This window comes from Xenopus tropicalis, chromosome 2, assembly GCF_000004195.4.
Source record: "Xenopus tropicalis strain Nigerian chromosome 2, UCB_Xtro_10.0, whole genome shotgun sequence".
Lineage (NCBI taxonomy): Eukaryota > Metazoa > Chordata > Amphibia > Anura > Pipidae > Xenopus > Xenopus tropicalis.
The window spans coordinates 15,088,282-15,114,176 of NC_030678.2; the positions used below are offsets into that span (position 1 = coordinate 15,088,282).

Below are 25,895 nucleotides of genomic sequence, written 5' to 3' on the forward strand. Positions count from 1 at the left end.
CAGGCCACCCTGTGTGATGTGTGTGTTGGGGCTGTCAGTTTGTGTGGGGAGAGTAGAGAAATTGCAGAGTGAGATCTGGGCGCTACTGCCCCTCCATGTCATTTTCACTATCAACCACCAGATGTCACTGTTTTCTACTGTCACTTTCCTTGGTTTCTCACCATCTGGGTATCCCTGTGTACTGAGAAAAAAAGTCTGTTTCAGCCATAGGCCACTAGGCGTCGCATTTAGAATGCCATGGTTCTACATTTGTTTTAAGGGTTTAAATTCCCTTCACGTGCTGATCATTAGTGAATATTGGCCTTAGTTATTATTCTCCACTGCCCAGAAACCTTACTGTAAATGAGTAGGAATAGAGGACTAAAGCGGCAACGTACTAGCCGCAGAGTTTCTAACATCAACCACTAGGTGCCAGTAATCAGCAAGGAATGTTTTATATTTGTCCGCTAGGAAAAACTGTTTTATATTTGTCCGCTAGGTGTCACTCTAATTACATTTTTATCAGCCCCGGAGGGTAGAGTAATTGGAAAAAGCTGTTCCTGCTCCATTAGGGGTCACTAAGGTAAGAAAATACTACTATAATTTATTATATAAATTATAGTAGTGTTACTGTAGCAAACACGCCAGTTTTACCAGTGCAGGGCAACAGTGCATTATATTTTTATTACTTTAAAGCTCTTTCATTTTTTAGTGTTACTGTTCCTTTAAGAATTTTCTTCTGCCCCCATCGGACTGTTGCTATTTTGGCCACCCCCGCTAGGTGTCAGTATTTTAGTATCCAGCATTAGTGTGTAGCGATATATTTATTTAGCCCCCACTTTCTGCCCCGTGTACCTGTGGGATCTGATAGTTCATCCTTGGGCAGCTAGGTGCCACAATTGGGAGAAAATGAATTAGTCGTTTTACAAAGGCAGTCTTCATTGCTTAATTATCCCAAGTGAATGGAGCCTACTGATAGGCGCGTCCTTCCTTCGCTGCAAGATTGTAAGCTCTACGGGGCAGGGACCTCCTTCATCTTGTGTTTCTGACTCTTATTGCAACTGTATCTTGTATTTATTGTATTTATTGTTGTACTTTGTATTTATCCATTATCTTTTGTATTTATCCATTATCTTTAACCCCCTGTTTGTATTAATGAATTCTACTATACAGCGCTGCGTACATAAGTAGCGCTTTATAAATAAAGATATACATGCAATAAGGATAAGGGGGATAAAATGCTGCTCCGCTAATAAATAGGTTTTCTTTCTAGCGGCTAGGTGTCAGCATTGCCCCAAACCTATAGAGAAAGATATAACTTCCGAACGCTAGGTGTCGCTATTAGTACTGCTGCCTTGTCTGCGCTTCCGTAGTCAAACTGCAGCTGCCGCTTTAGTAACTCCTCCGGCCACTAGGTGGCGGCATATTCTTTTCTTTCTCTCCTCAGAATCAGTGGGCGTTCCCGTTTCTCCCGCCCTGCTCTGGCTAGGTTCCCTTCTCTGTGGTGTTAGGGCGATTAGCTCGGTGCGGTGTGAGCTCCGGGATGTTCCGCAAGGCTCGGCGAGTGAATGTGCGAAAGCGCAATGATTCGGAGGACGAGGAGCGAGAGGCCGACGCTAATTCCGCGGCACCGGCGGCCGAACCTTCCGAGCCTGTGTTTTCGGTATTTGAACACCCGGTCTCTATTCCGCTGCTCGGCCCGGATACTGGGCCTCCCCGGGGCAAGAAGGAGGGGAACTCGGTGATGTCTAAGGGCAGCCTTCTCAGCTTCCAGGACGATGATGACGGTACGGAGCTGGTAGCCATGTGGCTGGGTGCCGGGCAGGCGCCTCTAGGCCCGACTGGGGCTGCTGGGAGTTATAGTTCCGCAGGAAAGGGCTCATATCTCTGCTGCTCATGGGGTTTCTGGGAGCTGTAATTGATAAGTGGCTTGTTAGATATAATATATGGTGTCCAGCTCAGTTGCCTTTGTACTACAACTCCCAGAATCCCCTCATTCAGTCCTGCTGTAGCACAGTGTTAGAACTCCCAGGGCTGGGGTGTCAGGGGTAGAGATGTAGCCAACTAATTCGCAAGAACATCGGGTGTTCGCGTGGCGTTTTTCCGCTGCGTTTTTTCTCGGCCTAAAAACGCCGCACAAGCCACGCATGGCGTTTTTCAGCAAATCCCGTTTCCATGGTGCTAATAGCGCGAAATAGCAAAAAACACTGCGTATTTCCGCTAGGTGTGCCAGCTGCCTTTGCGGTTTTGCGCAACGCCGTGCCAACAGCGTATGTTTCAGAGAAATTTTTGCCCTTGATCCCCCTCCTGCATGTCACTGTCCAGGTCGTGGCACCCTTTAAACAACTTGAAAATCAGTTTTCTGGCCAGAAATGGCTTTTCTAGGTTTTAAAGTTCGCCTTCCCATTGAAGTCTATGGGGTTCGCAAAGTTCACGAATATTCACACTTTTTGGCGTAAGTTCGCGAACGTTTTTTTTTTGAGGTTTGCTACATCCCTAATCAGGGGCCGCCCCCAACTATTATAGGGCCTTGTGCTGTTTGTAGAGCTTGTGATGGCGGCAGCATGTTAGGTACTGTATAAATACTGTCAATTCTCTGAATTCTGCTCCTCTTACCTCTGGGCTCCCCAACAGCTGGGCATGTTTGTGGGTGCATGTGATGTTACTGTCTCCATGGGGAATTATGCCCATATGTCGGGCAGATAAATGAAAGTGGAGATTAATATCACTGGAGATGTTGCCCATAGCAACCAATCAGCAATTAGATTTGAAGAGTCACCTACAAGTTAGAAATCAAGAGCAAAGATCTGATTGGTTGCTACAGGCAACATCAACGGTGATATTTATCTCCAGTCTTTGGAAACATGCCCCCAGATGTCTCATTTGAGAGTTAATCAGAGGTAATATAATATTGCTCCATGCAGCACTGGGGTTTTATGTTTGTTTCCACCTAGGGCAGCGGTATATAGGAGTTTGTGTGTCTGTGTAGCACCCATGTTAGCGCATGAATCAGTCAGCCATGTTGGTTCCCAGCCTTTAGGAAGGAGAGTTGTAGGGTTGGCGCTAGAAGGGCAAGGCAGCTGGTTATTCCCAGGACAGGGAGAGAGAGGAAAGGTTGGAGGATAAAAGTATATAGAGATAAAATATATAGAGAGGAGCTGATGAAAGCAAGGTTTGGATAGAGAGGAGGAGGATTTTGTTTTATGTGTCAGCTGATAAGGAGCCGGTTGGCGGTCAGAGGCAGGAGAGCTGTATGGGGGTGCAATGGGGCCACAGCGCCATGATCTGCGTTGTGCATGGAGGTGATTGTCCATCTGAGCAGTGAGGGACAGGTTCCAATAGTGATTCCTGTGAATAAGTGACTGGTAAAGGTTACTGAGGAGGCTTATATGGCTCCAGGGCAGCATAAGTGTGAGATGGGGACGGTTTATGAATTTAATATAGAGAAATGTTTGCTCTTGCCCAGTCAGCAGCATCATCCAATCAGGTTATTGGTTGTGTGTTTGTAGCCTCAGTGCTCCAGTATGGGTTACAGCTTTCAACAAGCCTGACTTCATCCCACCCTAGGGACTTATTGACATAGCTCTGAGGCACAGGTAGGGTTAAGAAGGATTCATTAGACATGTTTGTTATGAGATGGCAAGCTGCCATACAGGATGCTATTCCGTTTCATCATTCTCTAACTGTCGCCTGAATAGCTGGGGTTATGTCTGGGCAGGAGAGAAGAACCTGGGTGTCATCTGTGAAACGGTGCTAGGTGAGGCCTAAAGCTGGCCATGCACTGTAAGGATTGATCTCCCGACCTGATCCAGATCAGAACTTCCCTGATTGATATCACTTGGGAAAAGTAGAATATGGGATACGCTGCTGCCAGTTAGTTGTATAGAGGCTGAATTAGCTGCCATTATCTCCCTTTAAATGTAACATTGCTTTAGTGTTTGGAGTACAGACTAGTAAATCAAATGCATAAAAATCTCATCTGATAATAAACATGTTTTTTCCTCAGATGAGGAAATCTTTAAAGTGAAAAAATCCAATCACAGCAAAAAAATTGTGAAGATGCTAAAAAAGGAATATAAAGACGATCTAGAGAAGACCAAGCCGAAGGCGTCCGGCAACAGTACAGTTGATGGTAAGAGTAATATTACAGTGTGATGTGGCTGGTCAGGGTGGGATATCTGTTCTGTTAGTGCAAGTGAATTTAATGGTAACCTTGCGGCACAGGTGACAGCTTTATGAACAGATCCCTGCCGCCTAAGGATGGAATCCAAGAGGACATTGCTGTGGGCAGCGATCTAGGGGAGGAGGAGATGGAAGTTGAAAGTGAAAAAGAAGAGGAAAAACCCAAAGCCGGCTCATTTACAAACGCAGTGTCTTCTCTGAATGTCCTCCGCCCAGGTAAGTGCCCTATATTTCTGTGGCATCTTTGCAGGTCCTCCCTAGCTGCCATTCCTTGCTACTGGGCACCAGAGGGGCACAAAACGGGCCTGGATCAAGATACTTGTTGGTACAGGTATAGGACCCGTTATCCAGAATGCTCGGGACCAAGGGTATTCCGGATAAGGGGTCTTTCTGTAATTTGGATCTCCATACCTTAAGTCTGCTAAAAAATCAATAAAACATTAATTAAACCCAATAGGACTGTTCTGCCCCCAATAAGGGGTAATTATATCTTAGTTGGGATCAAGTACAGGTACTGTTTTATTATTACAGAGAAAAGGGAATCATTTAACCATGAAATAAACCCAATAGGGCTGTTCTGCCCCCAATAAGGGGTAATTATATCTTAGTTGGGATCAAGTACAGGTACTGTTTTATTATTACAGAGAAAAGGGAATCATTTAACCATTAAATAAACCCAATAGGATTGTTCTGCCCCCAATAAGGGGTAATTATATCTTAGTTGGGATAAAGTACAGGTACTGTTTTATTATTACAGAGAAAAGGGAATCATTTAACCATTAAATAAACCCAATAGGGCTGTTCTGCCCCCAGTTGGGATCAATTACAAGGTACTGTTTTATTACTTCAGAGAAAACGGAATTCAGTTTTAAAATTCTGAATTATTTGATTTAAATGGATTCTATGGGAGACGGGCTTTCCGTAATTCGGAGCTTTCTGGATAACGGGTTTCCGGGTAAGGGGTCCGATACCTGTACAACTAAAAGCAAACAATTGTCTACTGATGGCCTCTGGCCGGAGCCCCCCTGGCCTGACTCTTGTGCTTGTTAAAGGGGTTGTTCATTTTTAATTCAACTTTTAGGATGTCTTTTTCTTAGCATCCTTGCCATTGGTCTTTATTATTCTTTATAGTTTTTTAATTATTTGTTATGGTCTTCTGCTTCTTTCCTTCTTGCAAATAGTTTAGTCCCTTTCCTATTCATATTCCAGCCTCTCATTTAAACCACTGACTGTTTGCTAGGGGTGAACAAGACCATAGCAGCCACCTAGATGCTGGCATGCCAAACTGGAGAGCTGCTGAGCAAAAAGCTAAATAATTTAAAAACCACAACAGATAAAACATGAAGACCAATTGCAAACTGTCTCAGAAAATCAATGTCTGTCATAAAGGTGAACAACCCCTTCAAGGGGCAATATTAATGGGAAATGTAACAATTTTTATAATCACATTTTTTGTTCAAAACTGATTATTGTTTTATATGTTTGTACCTTAAAGTGATACTGACATTAAAAATGTAGTCCTCAAAATAATGGTGTACATCAAAAGTTAGCTATGGGTTATACTGATTGTTTTTTGCCCAGGTGTCTGCTTATTTAGTAAAGTTACATGATGTCTAAAACCCGACTGTTTTGCAAACCCGACTGGCACTTCTCAACCTGTCAATTACTGTTTCACTTCACTGATATCAGCTGGGCGGTTCTATTCCCCTTACTTCCTTGCAGTCTGTGCCTCCCCCACATCAAAGACATCAAGATACTTTCACGGAGCGCTGCCTGTAAGTGTCTTCTCAATAAATCTTTGCACCAGAGCTATACTAATTAGTCCTGCTGTGATTTATTATTTGAAAGGAATGCGCTCCCATATAGATAAAAAGTATACACTCTGCGTGTGTCTGCTATAGAGCATACATGACAGAGAGGGCCAGTTCAAAGGGTATCAGAGAAAATATGCTTAGAAAGGGATACAAATACCTCATTCCTAAACACCACTGTTCACTGTTGTACTTCAGCATTAAAAGATTTCATTAGAAATAGTTTGTATGTGCAGCACTGATTCCGATTGGCTAGGATTTTTAAACTAAAATTAAGGGGAGTGTTTTCAAACAACAACAAACTGCTACTGCCCAAACATGGCAGCCCCCTCAGAGAGGAACCCATGAGACCAGAATGGCATTGTAAAAGTGATAGCTATATGGTTATAGGTTGAAATTAAAGAGATAATACAATGATAAAGCAAATGAAAGGTTTAAAAAACATAATTATTTTTGGTGTCAGTATTACTTTAAAACCGCCAGATATAGTGGAATCCTTTGAGCACACACTCACTGGAGTGCTTGATTCTCTATTCTTTTCTACATGGGCTGCAGCCTCAGCAATTGCCAATTTGTTTTTCTCCAGGAGAGATACCAGACGCTGCGTTCATCCATGCAGCGCGTAAGAAGAGACAGATGGCTCGAGAACTTGGAGATGCCCCATCTGTAGATGGTGAGGGGGGTGGTAAAAGCCGACTGGTGCGTGAAGATGAAAACGACGCAAGTGATGATGAAGATGATGATAAGAGGCGAATAGTCTTTTCCGTTCGAGAGAAATCTCAGAGGCAGAAAATAGCGGAGGAAATTGGTAAGTGTTGCTGTTTCCCTGTGTGATAGATGTAGGGAGTGTGTGGGGGGTCATAATATTATATCTCATAATATACTGTAGGTAATGTTTAACACAAGGAGTACACTACACAACTGTGCAAACAGACCCCCCCACACACTCCCTACAATAGAAACCTTCAGTAATATTCAAATGGCCAGTAAGGGAAGGTTTTTGGCACTTTGGTTTGCATTTTTATTTAGAAACATAATGCCGAAAAGTGCCCATTTGCCTAACTGGCATTCTTGTGGAATTAAATTGGGTAAATTGGTACAACTTTTCCACAGTTGAGCTTGTTTTTTACCTTTAGTTGCATTTGGCTCTTGCTAATAAAGGAATGTTTTTTTCCCACCTAATTTTCTATTATTTTTACAGGAATAGAAGGAAGTGATGATGAGGCTTTAGCAACGGGAGACCAAGATGAAGAGCTCAGCCGCTGGGAGCAGGAACAGATTCGGAAGGGAATTAGTATTCCGCAGGCATGTATTACAGACATCACTGTTGAACAAAGAATAGATTGTCAGCACCTCTGGCAGATTCTTGTGTGCAGAAAACACAGCTGCCTAGGATCTCTTGCTTTATGACTTACTAAATCTTAATACCCTTATTATATCATTTATGTTTCAGATATAGTATTTTTAATATAAAGGATCTGTGCCCGAACATGGACCAAACACAAGTGTTCACAATTTATAGGGATGAATTATCAGAAACCGTTCTGTAACCATTAATCTTGCAGATTTCTCTAAAACACAATTGTACTGCCTTCATCAAGGCAGTTTAGCTACAGCATTTAGCATTGGCTGTTAGTAGACATTGGAACAGGAACCTGATGGTTTCATGTAGTCTGTATGAGCCAGGTCTATTCTTTTCAATTGTACCTGGATTTTCCTATTCAGCTTGCCTTTCTGCTCTCAATCCCTAGGTGCTGCCTCATACCCAGAGACACATAAGATAGCAAGATCTGCATTCCAGTGATGGAAAACAGAAGGAATTCTGTTCACTATCATTGGAACAGTGGGGATAGATGTATTCTTGTTGATGTATTATTGCCCTTAGACACCTGACTTGTGCTCTGGTAAACTTTCTGCACTGCACGTTTGAGTGATGTTGCCCCCTCATCATTTCCCTAGCAGCCAATCAGCAGAACAGTGGGAATATAACAGCTCCCTGATACTTGCTCCCATGCCCCACCTAGTTGTGGGTATGAGATAAGCACTTGATGGTCCGACCATGACTCCTCCAGTTACATTGAGTAAGAGAAACAATAACTTATCTGAAAGCAGTTGCATTGTGAAGTGCTGACTCTTTCTGAAAGGGCAGAATCAGGCAGAAGGACCTGACATGGCTGCCTACATACCAGTGTTATAACTTAAAAAAAAATTATTTGTTCAAGCATAAAATTTTAAATGGTAGAATTACTTGCAATGTACACGGTGTAATTTAGTAATAAAGATTGAGAGAGAATCCCTTTCTTTCTCCCCTCTAGCAGGCAGGAATTTAGAAAAAAGAGTTTAATACGTGCTTTCTTTCATGTTTCTGTGCTGTTTGTTTAGATACAGAGAATATTTTGATTGTTACATGTTTTCTCTTTTTAGGTTCAAGCACCTCAGCCTCCAGAAACAAATATGTTCTACCCAAGTACTTACCAAGGAATGCCTTACGGCACATCATATGGTGTCCCCTACACTTATGCTGCTTATGGATCCACTGAGACAAAATCTCAGAAACCAGATAATTCTGTCTCTTTCAAAACTCCCAGTAATGAGATGACTCCTGTTACTATTGATTTGGTAAAGAAACAGCTTAAAGACAGGTAGGGCAGACTAACTTTCTATTGGGGCGTACAAAAACAGTCCACAGGCTTTCTCTTCCCCAGGCTCCATATAACTGGGGCCGGGAATGTAAAGCCTCTGTGTAACACCAGTGAACTCCTTGAAGAACACGGATGGAATCAAGATTTGAACCAATTTCCTTGGAAAACGTGTAAAGCCTAGTGAAGTGAGATTGCTTTGTCACAAGCACAGGGCTTTGTTAGTGCGAAATGACATTCTGGACAGTAACACACTTGAGGCCAATAAATATGAAGGAACAGTGACTTTCATGGTCAGAAATGATGAGCCACAGGTACACTGGTGCAATCCCAAATGCCAAGTTTGATTCATCAGCCAAGGTTACACAGATGCTGCTTGGAAATGAGAAAATTAATTTTAGATGGGGGGGGAGTACAATTTCATATTAATGTTGCTTTACCTTTGAAGAAAACTTAGAAATAGATATATTGCATCTATAGCTCTCATTAATGCATAAAGCACAGGTCATCCTTTTTGCGTTGTAATGCTTTTAAAGAGTAGAAGTGATGAGTTTCCATGCTGAATAGCATAAAACATTACAGTTCATATTGATATATTTTGAAATGCCAAAAAGAAAAGGAGCAGAGGGAAACAAAGTTTCAAGGTTTATTTAAACTTTAAGAATTCCAATGTTTGACATGAAATGTAAAATCTAAACAAAATTTTTCAAGTATAAATAATTAGAAGTTGTTATTAATAACTGTGCTTTGGCCTTTCAACAGTAGCACGGTTCTCTTTCTACTGTTAAAAACAGCATCATAGACTTATTTGAAAATATTTATACTTGCCGTGGGATTGCCCTTACATGTAGATATGTTGACGTGTGTTATGTAGACAATGTCTCTGGTGCCAGAGTGGATGACTCCATTGTACATGGTTGTTCATTCGTACATTAGCTCATAGATTTCTTTTTAATGAAAGTTTGCAGAGCTGTTGATAACTTTGCTCTATTGTTGCCCTAACTAGGTTGGATGCAATGAAAGAAGTGCACAAGGCAAACCTTGAACAGTATGAGAAACATGTGCAAAGCAGAGAGGACTCCACTAGCTCCATTAGCCGCTTGGAAGGGTGTTCAGGGAGTAATGCCGAGCGCTACCAGTTTTTGCAAGAAATGCGAGGGTATGTCCAAGACTTGCTTGAGTGTTTTCGTGAAAAGGTAAGAATGCAACAAGATCTGTCTTTTTCTTCAAAATAAAGAGGCCAGTGTGATTTCCATACCAACCTGTCCTGTCTGTGACTGACTGCTAAATGTTTCCATTTCACTTATGCTCTTCAACAGGAGTTGTGTGTGTTTAGTCCTCATGTAAAATATGCTTATTTCATATCTTATGTTTACTGTAAGGCTGTTTCTGTTTGGAATGGTTACATTGTAAGGCTGAAGCACATTGGTAGATATATTGGTTGACTGATTCGTAGGTTATATGTAAATGATTGGCGTTAATAATCAATACTTAAAGGCTGGCTAATTCCATTTAGCTGTGATTGCTATTCTCTGCTGAGGCGGTTTTCATTCCCCTTGATTGTCCAGTCAAAGATCCAGTTCAAACTGTATCATTTTAATAATATTGTGATGGAGCTCTGTTTACAAGGTCAAAAAAGTACATTTTCAGGAATTAAACAAAGCATTTATTTGAACACCGTTAGTGCTTTTACAGATAATCATCATTTAGCCTAGAACTAAGCCAAGCCCCAAGTCCTATCATTTCCAACAATGTCTTGTCCCGCCCAATCCTTGTTTTTTCCTTAAAGAATGTTCTCTGCTGTATGGAAATCTTTGGTTTCCTTAGGGTATCCTTTTGCTGGGAGTGGGTTTCCTAAAACACAACTGAAATAGCACTTGGTTTCAGATGAGGAAAGTACATTTTAATGGACAAGGAAAGGTGAATACGGTGAGGTTGTGCACCCCCCCTCCCAAGTGGAAGCATTGGAACAGCTAAAATCAGCAACATATGTTATTGTAACTGCGACTGATCTACTGTTGGCAAACAGTTTTCTAATTTCATCTGCAAATAATTGGGTGTTTTTAGACCCTTTTAAACAGTTGTTACTGAAAACTAACGTCCCACCAACCCTAGGCCCATTATATGTGAGGTTGAGGCAGCTTTTGGTAATACATTCCTGTTTGTACATGGTGGCTCAGTCAGAACTTCTATTATCTGTTAAACCATATATAATCCTTGAATCTGATCTTGGGTTTGCCAGTAGTCTAATTGGATAGTCTAATTTTTGCTGTAAACTAATCATAAACTACTGACTGTATCCATATGTCGAGCTGGCATCCTGCTAGAAGTGTTTCTCGCCATATTCACAACTTGCATAACAGACTTTAGAGTTAATGTGCTGATATCTTTAAGTGAGCTTCCACCAAAACACAACATAAGCTTTTAAAAAGAAAACCTGATTTCAAGCAACTTGTCAGTTTACAAAAATGACCAAAAATGCTTTTTATGGTTTTTGATGTAATGGTTTGGAACAGTTCCCTAAGCCCCACCCCCTGTTCCCCTGCTGATCTGGCTGACTACTTTGAGACTGCCTTAAGCCTGCATCTTCCAAATCCCACAAAGCCCAGGTGATATCGATAGGAAAGAAACATCACAATTCAATACATTGTGGGTTATGTAGTTCCTGCATGCTGTTTGTAAGATGTGGAGACGCTGTTACAATTTGTAACATCAGTGTTTTAGTCCCTCCTCCCTGCCAGGATTTCAAATGATGCAAAAAGAGAAGAACTATTTTGCAGCTGGATTTCAGCATATAAAATGGTATTTATTCGTACTTTTTGAAGGAACAGATTGCAGCAATAGGTATATTTGAGTTTTCGGGGGGGTTGGGGTCTCTAACAAATTTTAGTTCAGAAGCTGCTCCTAGATTTTGTGAGGAGATAATTAGGGAAATGATAATTGGTAATTTCATAATACTTCTATAATCATATTCAGTTATGGTTTCATAATAAAGCATTATTATGTTCATTTCCAAGATACAGACCTTCTTCATTGTGGTTGAAATCATATTTGGAGTAAACATCACAGTATTTGGTCAGCAGTAAACATTAAACCCATGGGTACTGTATTCCTGCTGTGCCAGTACACAGTATAAATGAAGGCCCATCGTCATCTTTACTCAGTCCTAAAGGTACAAGCAGAAGTGGCCTAGGAAGTGCCAAGTTTGTTCCCAAAATGTATATACAAGCGTTATATTCAGCCCTCTGTAATAAAAACAAATATTGCTAAAATGAAAGGAAACGATATCAGTTGATTCTAGGAGCAGTCATTGTTTTGGGATTTCTTCACTGCTTGGCATTACCTGCTCCAGGAACCTCTGCACACAAAGCCGCGGTATTATGAATGATATTGTATTTTTTCAGGTACCTCTGATAAATGAGCTTGAATCTGCAATGCACCAGCTGTACAAACAGCGAGCCGCCCGCCTTGTCCAAAGACGACAAGATGATATTAAGGATGAATCTTCGGAGTTTTCGAGCCATTCAAGTCAGTCCATCTTGAAGGTTTTTATTATTCATTAAACATTGTTTGCATCTAGATAAGCCAATGAGTGCATGCCTCACTTAACATTCTAATGTGTTAGCTGCCTAGTTCCTGCGATTGCTTTTCAAATAAAAGCTTAACCTCTATGGGGCTCCTTCACTTTTCAGTCAATTCATCATGAAACCTTGGTTCCTTTTTTTTCGGGGAATAAGAAAAAAAAATTCTGAAATTTTTTTTTGCAACTCAAAGCCTTTAAAAATTATGAGGAGGGACCTTGTCATTCTAAAAAGTTACATTTAATGAAAATAACCTCAGTGTCTTCCTTAAGTAAATTTTTTTATTATAATTTAAAAGTTCTTAAACAGTTTGCCCTTAAGGGGTCATTGTTCACAAATATTCCTGCAGAATTCCACATAGGACAGACAATTCCTGTGCTGGTAATGTGTTATCATCTTTCTCTGTACAACAGCTGTGTGCAAACTTGTTTCTGCAAATGCTGGGGCTGTATAAGTACCCATTCCGCTATTCATGCCCACTGGCATCCTAAAAGAGAGGGATCACCAACCTTTTTTACCTGTAAGCCACATTCAGAGGTAAAAAGGGTTGGGGCGCAACACAAGCATAAGTTCTTGGGATGCCAAATAAGGGCTGTGATTGGCTATTTGATAGACCCTGTGTTAACTGACAGCCTACAGAAGGCTCTGTTTGGCAGTACTCATGGGTTTTTATGCAACCAAAACTTGCCTCCAAGCCAGGAATTCAAAAAATAAGCCCCTGCTTTGAGGCCACTGGGAGCAACATCCAAGGGGTTGGGGGGCAACATGTTGCTCCTGAGCCATTGGTTGTCATGTTTCCTGTTGGCTTCTTGAGGGAAGGATGTATCCAGTCGGCCTGAGACAACAAGTAAACAAGGTCAAGAATTTAGGGGAAACAAGACGAGAAGAAAACGGTTATTTGCTTTTTGCCTTATAAAATACTTGTACAATAGCCCTTTAAATGGCAATATACAGGTACTGTCCCCTTCTTGAAAGGCTTATCTGCAGTATATGATCTTACAGTAACATTTTTTTTGTAGCAGAATAGCCTGCATACTGTGGGAAGGTGGTAGAAAGTTATTTGGAGTCGTTGAATACAGTAAAATGCATTGCTCTTATGTAAATTAAATTAAAATGCAGCTGTTGGAAAAGTCAGATAAGATTTCCTTTTTGCAAACACCCTTTTGCATTCTATAATTAAATATGGCATGTCTTAATGTTACCTACTGGGTTACATTTTAATGTTTGTCTTGACATACACACGTAGTTATTACTGTTCAGAATCTTACGTAAGATGCAGCACAATTGCTTTTTTATACTTCCAATGACAACAGAAAGAGAATCGGAATTGGAATCTCAACAACTCAATGACACTGGTTTTAAGCACATGCTTTAGGTAAATGGTACATTATCTTTTTTGCACTGTTAAATATTATGTAGAGCAGATGTTCGCATTTGGAAAAGGCTTGGCTCTAGAACTACAGTAGAATCCGCATTTTACATTTTTAAAGGGGAACTGAACAAAATGGCTTAAAAATCCAGGAAAATGTAAAAACAAAAAAGGTGTAAAATGCAGGAAAACTAAGGTTTCACTATTTTAGCTTTCATTGTCAGGGATTGAGCTCAGGATTCTTGTTTAATATTGGGGGTTGAGAAAAAAGTCTCCTTATTTTTTACTAACAGTCCTTTATTTTATATATGCGTTTTGGCAGGTAAAGCTGTGATGGCACCAAATCTAGACCCCTTTGGGCGAGACCGGGCACTTTTTCAGGAACACGCGAAACAGAGGAGGATCGCAGAAAGAGAAGCGAGAAGGTAAAAAAACTGAACTGAAATTTCCAGATCTAATGGAATATGAAATATCAACTGCAATATGGAATTATTACTGACAGTTGCCCTTTAAAGAATGAATATACACTTGTAAATAAAATTTTTATGGTTACATACAAAGGATTTATGGCTCATATATGATTATATAGAGCCCTTCTCGAATATGTCGGTGTTCCTGAATGTTCTTGACGTAAAACACCAAGAAACACACGCCAACATTTGATGTAAATCCTGCACTTGTTCTCAGGTGCATCCGAGCATATCATCAAACAGCAATTCAGATGATGATGTGGGGAGATATTTTCTGTTTGCTTTGGTGGGGTGGAAGTGCATGCTTGAAGCTGATTTGCTAGCAAATGATTTCCAGGACATTAAAGCTTTCACGTGAGTTAAGGAAGACTGACAAGTGCATGCAAACTGGCTTACACCAATTCTCTCTATGTCAATTGGCCAAAAGTAAGGCTAACAGTTTGCCTGATCTTCCCAACAGTGATTAACAGCATCACAATGTTGCCTAACTGGCCACAGTATATAAGAACAACATCCGAAATATGGTTGCTGAAGATAAAGGCAGCCTGTAGGCTATTGGCTGGATCACTAAATATGTAGAAATAAAGGACCTAAGGGCATGTGTGTTGCTGGCAAGCGTTTACATTCCTTTGTTATTGCAACCCTGATGGGATGCTGTAAGATATAAATAAGGAATGCAATAATTTGCAGATCATTTAAACCCTATATTTAATTGCAAATAGTGCAAAGATAACATGAAATGTTGAAACTGGAATTTTTTTTTTAGAAAAATAAATGCTCATTTTAAAGTTAATGCCACTAAGGGGTTTTTAAAAAGTTGGGACGTGGGCAAGAAAAGACTGGAAAAGTTATATAATGCTTATAAGAGCAGATCCCAGGGAGCCCTGGTCTCCTAGAAGTAAAGATGTGGAGGGGTACACCCCTCTGTAAAAATCTGGGCTCATTTAAGATGAACTGAGGCTAAGTGGAAAACTGTCCTGTGGTCTAACAGTCAGATTTAGAAAATCATGGATGCTGCATCCTCTGGGATATAGGCATGGGAAGCTTGCACATTTGGAATTTCACCGTTCATGCTGAACTATATATATACTCCATAGTATAAGAGTCCGGGTGCTAAACTGGCCCCCTGCCTGCAGTCCATACGTGTTGCTCATTGAAAAAATTTGGTGCATTATGAAACGAAAAATAGAAAGACAAAGGAAGACCTGGAAATGCTGAGCGGCTGAAAACCTATATCAGGAAACAATGGGACAACATTTCACTTTCAAATCTCCAGTAACTGGATTCTTCAGTTTCCAAACGGTTAGAGTGTGTTATTAAGAGAAGAGCTGGTGAAACACAGAAACATGCCCTGTGCCCAACTTTTTAAAAATACATTGCCGGCATCAAATTCAGAATAAACATATGTTTTTCAGAAAACTATCTTTTCTCTGTTTCAACATTTTTTATGTCTTTTTACTATTTGCAATGATATACAGGGGCTGAACTGCAAATCATCCTATTCTCTTTTTATTTACATTTGGTATTGTATAAAAATACTGCCCTTTTGCTCGTTATGCAGTAATAACAAAATATGGTATAACAAAGTTTGTCCTTTACAAACTGTAACCATTTTTCATGTATTCCTTCGCTCTACTTACTTAAACACAACTGTTTTTTTGCAGAACGCGCCGCCGACAAGCCAGAGAAGTACCTGGCAAGACGGCAGAGCACCTTGAAGGTCTGTCCAGTGACGATGAGGAAACATCGACTGATATTACAAATTTCAACATGGAGAAAGGTCAGCTTGATTTTGGTTCTTTTTATGTCATATAATTTATTTAAAAAATGCTTGCTGAATAGAACTGCCTCAGTTGCCCCATAAAACCATGCATTGAGTTTGCCATGCTGGTTCAACTGTCCCTGTTCTGTGTTGTTTCCGTTGCTGGTTTAGAGCATTTTATTGCATTAAAGCTTTCTTGTTAGCTCTTTTATGTGTATACACCAGTATATGTATGTATGGAAAACTACTGTCTATTGAGGTTATTGGATTGCACACTGCACTGACACTTTTATCCTCTTTCTATTGGCACTATAATGGGCAGCAGTTTTCTTTTTGTCTCCCCTTGTGTTTTGGATCGAATGTTTTTTAAAACTTGTTCATCATTTTTAGATCGAATTTTAAAGGAGGCTGGCAAAGTGTTTGAGGATACACTGGAAAATTTTCATTCCATCGAATATATTAAAGATCAGTTTGAATCGTGGCGATCAACCTACTATAGCACATACAAAGATGCATACATCGGTCTTTGTCTACCAAAGCTGCTGAATCCTTTAGTACGGATACAATTATTAACTTGGAATCCCCTAGAGGTACGGTTTGTAGACTGCATGTTGAAGTGCTTTATGGTTCAGTAGTGATTGCATGGGTGCAGACTGCATAAAACGCATCTTACCGTTTGAAAGGGTTGTAGGTCTGTGCATTAATAGTCTGCAATCTATCTTGGTTTGAGGTACCTACCTTACTGTGACTAGAACATCGAACTTCCAGCTGAGTTTATTGTAAAGAAATATATCTTACATTAGCAGTGTTATCTGAATATTAACAATATCTGAAATGTACGTTTGTACTTGCAGGCAAACTGTTGCAACTTTGAGAGTATGATGTGGTTCGAGTGTCTACTTTTTTATGGTTGTGAAGAAAAGGAGTATGACAAGGAGGACGTGGACATTGTTCTCTTGCCATCACTGGTTGAAAAAGTTATTCTCCCCAAACTTGCAGGTATTAACAGCAGTCTTTATTTCCTTTTAGTTCCATGTAAGAATGATTGTGTGCCTACATACAAACATAGTGTTACTGTTGGGAGTGATAACAGGGTGAGATGTTCATTAACCTGGTGATCAAATAACTGTTTTTCCTACATTTGTCATTGTTGAAACAGCGGCTGCTTAAGCTGGCCATACACGCACTGATAACTAATACCTAGTTTCGTATGATATTCGGTGCGTGTATGGCAAGTCGGCGAGTCGACCAATATCACAGGAACCTGCTGATATCGGTCGACTCGCCGATTGGGCCAGTTAAAAGATTTTGATTGGGCGCCATAGAAGGCGCCTGACCAAAATCTGCCTTCAGCGCTGAATCGGCAGAAGGAGGTAGAAATCCTATTGTTTCTACCTCCTTATCTGCCGTTTCAGCCCTGAACGGTGTGTGGCTGATTGTACGATCTTTCATAGATTCTAGGTATGTTATGTTATGTTAAGATCGCAAATTGCCACGTGTGGCGGCCTTTAGGCAATGTTAATCTTACAAGCTCAGGCCACTGTTACATTTGTAGAAACTTAAATGGGGGAGCAAAAGAAATATATATGTACGGTTTCCAGTAGTTTCATTATTCAGAGGTAAAATAAACAACTTTTAACTTTTTAGAACAAACATTATCCCTGTGTCCCTTATGTAAAGGGTATGTTTACATATAAAAAGGGGTTGAAAACAAGGTTAAGACTTGTATAAAAATGCTATATTATAATATGGGACTTATAATAATGAGCTTTTGACACATTGAAAAATCACTTATTAGAGTGACTTATTTCTCCTACATAATTGGATCCATTTTGATTTATCCCTCAAGGTATTGCTGAGAACGTATGGGACCCCTTTTCTACAACACAGACCAACAGGCTGGCAGCAGTTGTTCAAAAGCTAGTAAATGGATATCCTACCGTTTTAAACTCTGAAAATAAAAATACAGAGGTAATTGCCCAGTTACTACATGGAGAGCTTTGGGTAGTCACTGAGGGTAAAACAGTATGTGGCCCAGACAGGTTTCTGTTGAGCATGTGTGTACCCAGTGCCCAAGCACCCATCTCTTGGGAAATAGGTGCATTTATATGCATGTCACATGTATGCTGCATTTGCTGGTTTTATAATGCACCCAAGATATTTAAAGTCGTGCTGGCCTATCTGACACATTTTAGAGGGGGTGTGATGTGATTCATTAGACCAGCGCTGTGCAGTTTTACGCATGTAGCATTCCTTATACCACATGATCAGATTATGTTCATTTGATATTGTTACACAAAGGAGTCTGTGGAGTCCTTCAGAGACATGGAGCCATAAAAATCCCTTGTAGTGCTGCATCCAGCTTATGGCCCCAATTGGACAAGTTTGCATTAGGCTTTTTTATTGTGGTATGAGAAGCTGTGCTTATCTGTTACTTAGAAGTCCTGGGGTATTTACATTTTAATCTTTATACACACAGATTTTGGCAGCAGCAGTATCTGTGTTTGCCTCTGTTTTTCAAATGGTACTCTTGTCAAAGAAAACCTGGCAACCTTATTAGGGGTCGTAACTCTGACTTTGTTGAAAAGTGTTTTGTATGGTTGGCTGGAATCCTAAACAAGCTTTAAAGGGGCGGGTCATCTTTAAGTTAACTTTTAGTATGTTACATTATGGCCAATTCTAAGAAACTTTTCAATTGGTCTTCATTTCTTATTTCTTATATATTTTTTTTTTTTAAACTATTTTCCCTTTTTCTTCTGCCTCTTTCAGAAGACCACGGCAGACAAAACGATCAGTTTAATGGATATTATTACTTTTTATTACTTTTCTTTCTATTCAGCCCTCTCATCATATTCCAGTTTCTTATTTAAACCACTACCTGGTTGCTAGGGTAATTTGAACCCTAGCAACCAGATACCTGCTGAAGTTACAAACTGGAGATCTGCTCAATAAAAAGCTAAATCATTCAAAAAGCATGCAAAATAAAAAATGAAGACTGTATACAAATTGTCTCAGAATATCACTCTCTACATCATACTGTAAGTTAATTTTTGAACTAATATCTTTCAGGCTCTTCTCAAGGCACTGCTGGCAAGAATGAGGAGGACACTAGATGATGATGTCTTCATGCCATTATATCCCAAAAAGTAAGTGAAAATAAACCAAGGATCTCTAGAAAAAGTAAATAGAGATATACTTGTAATCTTACCTGCCAGCACTAGTATGTTCACTAGAATGTTGCTGGTTAATCATAAATTGAATCGGTAGCGGACCAAGCTGCCCAGGAACCCAAGGCAAACTAGAATTTGTAATTGCCAGTAGATAGAAAAAATGGGTTAAATAAGTTGACCTGGTAAAGGCACGGTCTGAGAGCTGGTTTATTCTGCTAGTAAATATGTGGGACTATTAAGGTGCTTTCAAGGCACTTAAAAATGCTGTGCATTCTTGTTTAGGAAGCATGCCCATATTGTAAAATACCTCTGATGTTTGTAATAGTAATAAATATGCCAAAAGTAACATACCTAATACCTTTATTTTTAGTAAAAAAAAACAAAAAAAAAAACTTTTGTTATACATATAAACTTTAACATGAGGAAAACCTCATCAGGACATAATTCCCCATTACCAAGTAAAATGACACTAAAAATATTTCATTCTTTTTCTTCAGTGTTATTGAAAATAAGAACTCTGCACCGTGTATATTTTTCCAGCGCCAGTTTTGGTCATCTGTAAAGGTAATAAGAGTATCTGTCTTGTTTTGCAAGAAGTTCATGTTTACCACCTTCTCAGTGGGATTCACAAGAATGTTCTATATCTTTGTAAACAAATTTATCATTTTGTGATGCATGATGAGAGATGGGTTGATGGAAGCCTTTGGATTTACCAGAGAGAAAAAACATTGGTTATGCACAATTCAGCCACCCGTCCTTAAACCCCTACACATTGGTGAAAAGTCGGTCAGGAGTTGGGTTGATTTTGATTCAGAACACTGATTTGCTGCTTCAGAATGTATATATTTTCCTATTTGTTCCCACTTTTTTATGGTGCCGAGTCTGAATAGTGCAGGAGCAGGCATCATTATTATTAACATTTATTTATAAAGCGCCAACATATTCTGCAGTGCTGTACAATAAGTGGGTTTCATACATTGGACATACAGAGTAACATATAAAGCAATCAATGACAGATACAAGAGGTGAAGAGAGCCCTGCCCAAAAGAGCTTGCAATCTACAAATCATGTAGACTGTTTATAATTTTGTCCGTTTCTTTGTCTATTTCAGTTACTAGGGAATTTCCTAAAGTGGCATGGTGTGCTCTCCAACAAAGCACTGCAGGAGCTGTCAGTAGACGGCCTGCTAAACAGATACATCCTGATGGCATTTCAGAACAATGAGAATGGAGAAGACAGCATTAAAAAAGCCCAAAGTGTAAGTGAACATCTGAGTGGGACATATATAAAGCACGTGTTCTATGTTTTCTTTGTAAAAACTTTCTTTTAATAAGAGCTAAAAGTGAAGTGTTTTATTCAGTTACCATTAATTAGTGTTGCTTAACCCTAAAGATTCTGTGAAGGACTAATTCTGTATTTGGAATACTATGTTACTCTTCAAAGTATACAGTTGTATCCCCCAGTGGACACTTGCTGTGATCAAGCATTTCCATAGGCAATATTATACATTTAGTTGGATCACATGGCTACTGTTTGGGACCATTCCTGGGACAGTAGTAAAAACAACCTAATTAAAATTATAGCACACAGTCCTTTCACAAGGCAAATCCGTTTGCATCCACGTATCCCGCTTACTCCAAAGCATCCAGTTGGACCTCAAAAACAAAAGATAACGACGCACAATAGTGTAGCAGGCCTTAAACAGCAGGGAAATAGCCCTAACTAACCATTTAGATGAATTTAATATGGCACATCAGTTTGAGCCTCCTCTTGCTTGTGAGTGTGCGCTCATCTTTTCACTTACCCTCACAAGAAAGAGTACAATAGTGCGTACCATTCAAACAAGCAGCCCTGCAGCTTAGATTTTACTTACAAAATGCTTGTTAGTTGGATGGAATTATATAAGCCTTATTTTTGTAATAAAGCCCCAGGGTAGCTTCATAGGTACACAAGAAAAAAAAATCAATATGTAAAAACCCTAAATAAATAAATCATACCATTTGCAGATAGTATGCGATAGAGTTCTGAGACAAAGGTTAATTTTAACATGAACTACTAGTTCTACTACCAAGAGAGTGATCTTCCAGGTAAACTTCCACTCCCAAATTTGTGTGTAATCTGTATTGCAAATACTTGAATAACACACACCAGAGTGTGTACAAACATGAAAGACCAAGTCGGTAACACGGCTGGCCATGTTATACTAGTGTCAATTCCCCATAGGAAATGCAGTAAAGATGAACTCCGCAATGATTAATTATTCAGTGGCAGCTTCCATTAGATATCACAGGAAACAAAGGAGTATTAAGCTTCATTAATAGCCACCAGCACTAACCCTAATTAATCCATACTTAAAACTGAATATGAAAATGGACGACACAAATTGAAACATAAATTACTCAAATGAAATACATAAATTTATCAAAGGTTAAAATTGTCTAAAAAAAAAATTCAGTCATAAAGCACAAGTTAATGGAAGGAACAGCAGAAGGAAATAGCTGGCCTGTAAGTTTAGCCCATAAGAATTTCTGTATAGGAATATGCCTGACCATATCCCTGTGCGGTTAGAAGGCAGCATCATCCTTCTCTTTAGAAAGTATAATTCAGTGGGAAACCGAACAATGCATATTGGGCGTGTTGCCCTTTCTTTTCTTTCTTCTCTTCTGGTAGCAACACAGCAAGAGAAAGCAGATTATATGGGCATCAGGTTTAGCCTAGTGGGGTGCCACCGATTTATCCTCAATTTCTTGGTCTGACCAGCTGCCAGCTCAGCAAATAGCATTTGTTCTGTTGCAAGCGGTTCATGGCTCATTAGCAGAGATGCATGGTATGAGCTGTTCTGTGCCTGGATTTTTCATATTCAGCAGCACTGGAGAGTAGTTAATGAATAAATGTGTTCCCTTTATTCCCCAGTTTTATTGGGAACTGCGGTTTCTATAATCTGCACTCCAGATTATACATATATATTTAATTATGGTATCTATTATAATGTCCAAATCAGTATCCCCTATATAAAAGATAGCGAAAGTCGTCCCTGGTCTCAGTTTGGGATTAAATAGGAGAGAACCATATTATAAATTGATAGTTTATTTTCCTTATTGTGCTTAGAACATGGAATCTATACTGGTATTGTTTCAGACTAGTATATAGCACTGTAAGGCCTCTGGCACACGGGGAGATTAGTCGCCCGCAACAAATCTCCCTGTTTGCGGGCGACTAATCTCCCCGAAATGCCATCCCACCGGCGAAAATGTAAATGTTTAAATATATTTTAAGTATGTCTCTATATCTCACACAAGTTCTATAGCTTTTAGGAGAATCTGTGTTGAGTTCTTTCTCCTTTTGCCTTGCAGGTTATCACATGTTTCCCAAGGCAATGGTTTGCCAATCTTAAAGGAGGTAAAACCATTCCACAGCTGGAAAACTTTGCCCGATATCTCACCCATCTGGCTGGCACAATATACAGAAACAATGTTGGCTGCTCAGACATAGAGAGAAGAAACGCAAGGTGAGTTAAATGCATGCACTGAGTGTTGCTTGTAAGTTTCTCTTGCCTAGATTGGGGGACACAGGCCCACACCGTGGGATAATGATCCTGTTGCTTGGAGAGCAGACGCTAAAATGTTAAGTGACTCCTCCTCCTGCTCAGGGCTTTATCTCCTGCTTCCTCCTACCAACCTCAGTTTCTGAACCAAAGGAGTAAAGGTCCCCATACACTGTAAGATCCGCTCGCTTGGCGATATCGGGTAGCAAGTAGCTTAAAAAAAAATCCGATCGTTTGGCCCGTTGCGGCCATGGGGCAGTCGGTTCGGGGACTGCATCAACGAGCCGATGCGGTCCCCGATCTGACTGGATATTCTAACCTGGCCGATCGATATCTGGCCAATTTCAGGCCAGATATCGGTCGGCCAGGCCCCTCGTTTCTGCCCCTACACGGGCCGATAAGCTGCCGAGTCGGTCCAAGGGACCGATATCGGCAGCTTCTATCGGCCCGTGTATGGGGGCCTTAAGATACCAAGTTTGCAGCTACTCAGAACAGGAGAGGAGTGTCTTCCCCACCCTTCAGAACCCGTTATAGAACAAAAGCCCAACATGGATTGAACATAGTGATTGTGGCGAATGAATGAGCATTAACTGAAATCTCTTTTATGAGATTTTGGGGAGATAGTAAATTTCTTATGATTTGTGTTTATTTTGAATTGGTGGTCTTTATTATTATATATACAGATAGAGGGGCTTTCTTTTACTTTTTCAGCCAAAAACTACTGTAACATAAAGTGATGCAGTGTAGTATTCAGATGCAGTTCGCATTATGGGCTATAGTAGGGCTGCCTTTATTAGTTCTCCTGACTCACAATTACATCCTAATGTAATGTATAAAGGAGCTGATTTGGCATAGTGCTGTTTGCCAGAACAGAGAACGTAACTTTACACAGGGAGGGGGAGGGCCTGTGTCCTCTAATGTAGGCAGAGAGAAAAGGATTTAATGGTGATTACAAAAATCCCTCTTTCCTTCTTTGTTCCTAAATGGGGTACCTCTTCTGTGCCCTGCTCCTGCTAGGTATGTGCTTATCTAGGTAAGTGCATGGCATCAGCAAAGGGAAGGGAAACCCACAAGCACCTGAAATTACTTTCTGTTGCAGTTGACATGCTCTTTAATTTTCATGGCATTCATGGATCTTCTGTTTTATCTAATGTGTCCTCTTTCCCCCCCTATCTAGAGAGCAAATCAGGCAGATTGTAAAACTACTAGCAAGTATCCGGGCCTTGGAAAGCGCCATGTCTGTTGCCAACGATTACAATGTGAAAGACATCAAAGCTCCAACAGAAGGCAAATAAAGCACGTTGGAGACTGCCTGTTGTACATTCATTCCTCCCTTCGGTTTTGTACATTATGTAAAGTTTCTTAACATGTATAGTGATGATTATTATTATTTTAAGGTAGGCGTGCCTTGATTTTACCAAGGTCTTGTGTTTTTTTTTTAAAAAAAAAAAAAAACAAAAACTACAAAAAAATCGTACAGTTTCCTAGTGGCTTCAGTTTGTGTGCAAGCCTCGTGCTGTTGTGCCTGTACAGATGTAATAGTAGCTGAATTCTGAATATTTATCTGTTGCGACATAAACTGTACATGTGTATTTGCATGTGTAAAATTCCTGAAAAAGAATTGCACAAGGCTGCTCTGTATAGACTTGCCTCGCTGGTATTAGCTAATAGGGGGTAACAAGGATCTGTGATTGTATCTTACAATGTTAAATTTCCACCATGTTTTGGGTAGAGTGGTTTTTGAGCAGAGATAAGCAGTGATATTTATAAGGAAACCCAAAGAAAAGTCCAGCTGAAGGATTCTTTTGGGAATAAAACTGCCAAGGCATTTTATAAACTGGAACTTGTTCAAGCAAGAGGACTGTTTCTGTTCGAATGTACGAGGTTTTTTCCTTACAACTTCCTGCAAACACTGCATTTTTGGTGCACAAACTTCTCCTTCTAAGCAGTGCTGACCCAATCACATTGCTGCCTTCTCTCTCGAGCATCTACTCTTCACTTTCTGCATCATGTGCGGAAGCCATGGTTTCGATCGTGGCAAATGAATGAGCTTTAACTGAAATCTCTTATGAGATTGTGGGGAGATAATAAATTTCTTATGATTTGTGTTTATTTTGAATTGCTGGTCTTTATTATTATTTATACAGGTAAAGGGGCTTTCTTTTACTTTTTCAGCCAAAAGCTACTGTAACAAAGTGATGCAGTGTAGATTCAGATGCAGTTTGCATTATTGGCTATAGTAGTGCTGCCTTTTTTTTTTTTTTTTTAGTTCTCCTGACTCACTATTACGTTGCAGTAGGTCCTAATGTAATCTATAAAGGAGCTGATTTGGTTCCAAATCACTTAAATCCTAATAGCATTTAAAGTGTAAGTAAACCTTTTTCTAAAGAGCCCCAGAATAATATACCTTTCTCCCTGCAGAGAGATGTATTTTGTTTCTCTCTTACAAGCAGCTGAACTACAGCTCTTATACAGACTTCCTTATCCAGCGTGAAGCTTTGCCCCCTTATGCTTTCTCCCTCCCTCTCTCTGACTATGAAGACCTCAAAGAGGTGCCTACTGGACATGCTCACTGCCTCTGCTCCAAGTCAGTAAAAGAGCTGTAGTTGAACTGGCTGTAATAGAGAAACTAAATAAATCTGGATGCAGGGAGAAATGTTATTCCGGGGGCTGTAGAGAGTCATTTTAGAAATGTAAAAAAAGGTTTCATTATTCTTTAATAAGGTACTTTGAGCCATAGGTTATTAACCACAGAGTTGCATGGTTCTGTGTAGCCTTCTGAAGCTGTATCCCGCAAAGTCTGTGGGGAAAAACAGCAATCAATCATGTTGACAGCCATCTTGGCATCTATATCCATCTGAACATTTGTAAATTCATGAAAGCGAATATTCTTGCTTTATACATACACATAGAACTGCCTGGTATGTAAACATCTGAAACATTCATAGACATGTCCAGCACCACAGTTTGGGAATCACTGGGCACAGCTTCAAACTCAATCAGAACCAACAGCTGTTGCAGATTAGCTGCTTCATATCCATTTATTCCTCAGCGATGGTGCAATTTAGTTTGGGATCAATTTATTGTACTGTTTACAGATGTCTATGTATCCTACTGTGGAGGCTAGGAGCTTTACAGTGCCTATGAATGCAAAAGTAGAGAGACTGTAGCAAACCCCCCTACATTATTACCTTTTATTATGTGCTATGCCTTAATTCCTCTCGTGCTCAACTGCCCCCAAAAGGTATCATATGCTCCTGGGCAGGGAGTGTGTAAATTGGATAGGTGCAAACCTTCAGCCATTGGAAAACCAGAGATGACTGTAGGTAAAGCCCCCATAATGAGAGGAAATTAGAGGCATTTCTTTGGGGGTAATAAAGAAATCTGT

General features: G+C 40.0%; 1 protein-coding gene across 1 annotated transcript; it reads left to right on the forward strand.

Moving 5' to 3' along the window:
* The first annotated feature begins 1,452 nt into the window (after positions 1-1,452).
* On the forward strand, positions 1,453-24,626 carry paxbp1 (PAX3 and PAX7 binding protein 1). Its single transcript, XM_012958014.3, has 18 exons — positions 1,453-1,766; positions 3,986-4,111; positions 4,204-4,377; positions 6,559-6,780; positions 7,174-7,277; positions 8,397-8,614; positions 9,618-9,807; positions 12,016-12,139; positions 13,884-13,986; positions 15,696-15,811; positions 16,184-16,383; positions 16,648-16,792; positions 17,643-17,764; positions 18,863-18,939; positions 19,461-19,527; positions 20,075-20,221; positions 22,317-22,471; positions 23,685-24,626. Exons 1-18 carry the CDS (start codon positions 1,523-1,525, stop codon positions 23,800-23,802), a joined length of 2,652 nt encoding a protein of 883 aa, XP_012813468.1. The 5' UTR covers positions 1,453-1,522; the 3' UTR covers positions 23,803-24,626.
* Positions 24,627-25,895: the final 1,269 nt, after the last annotated feature.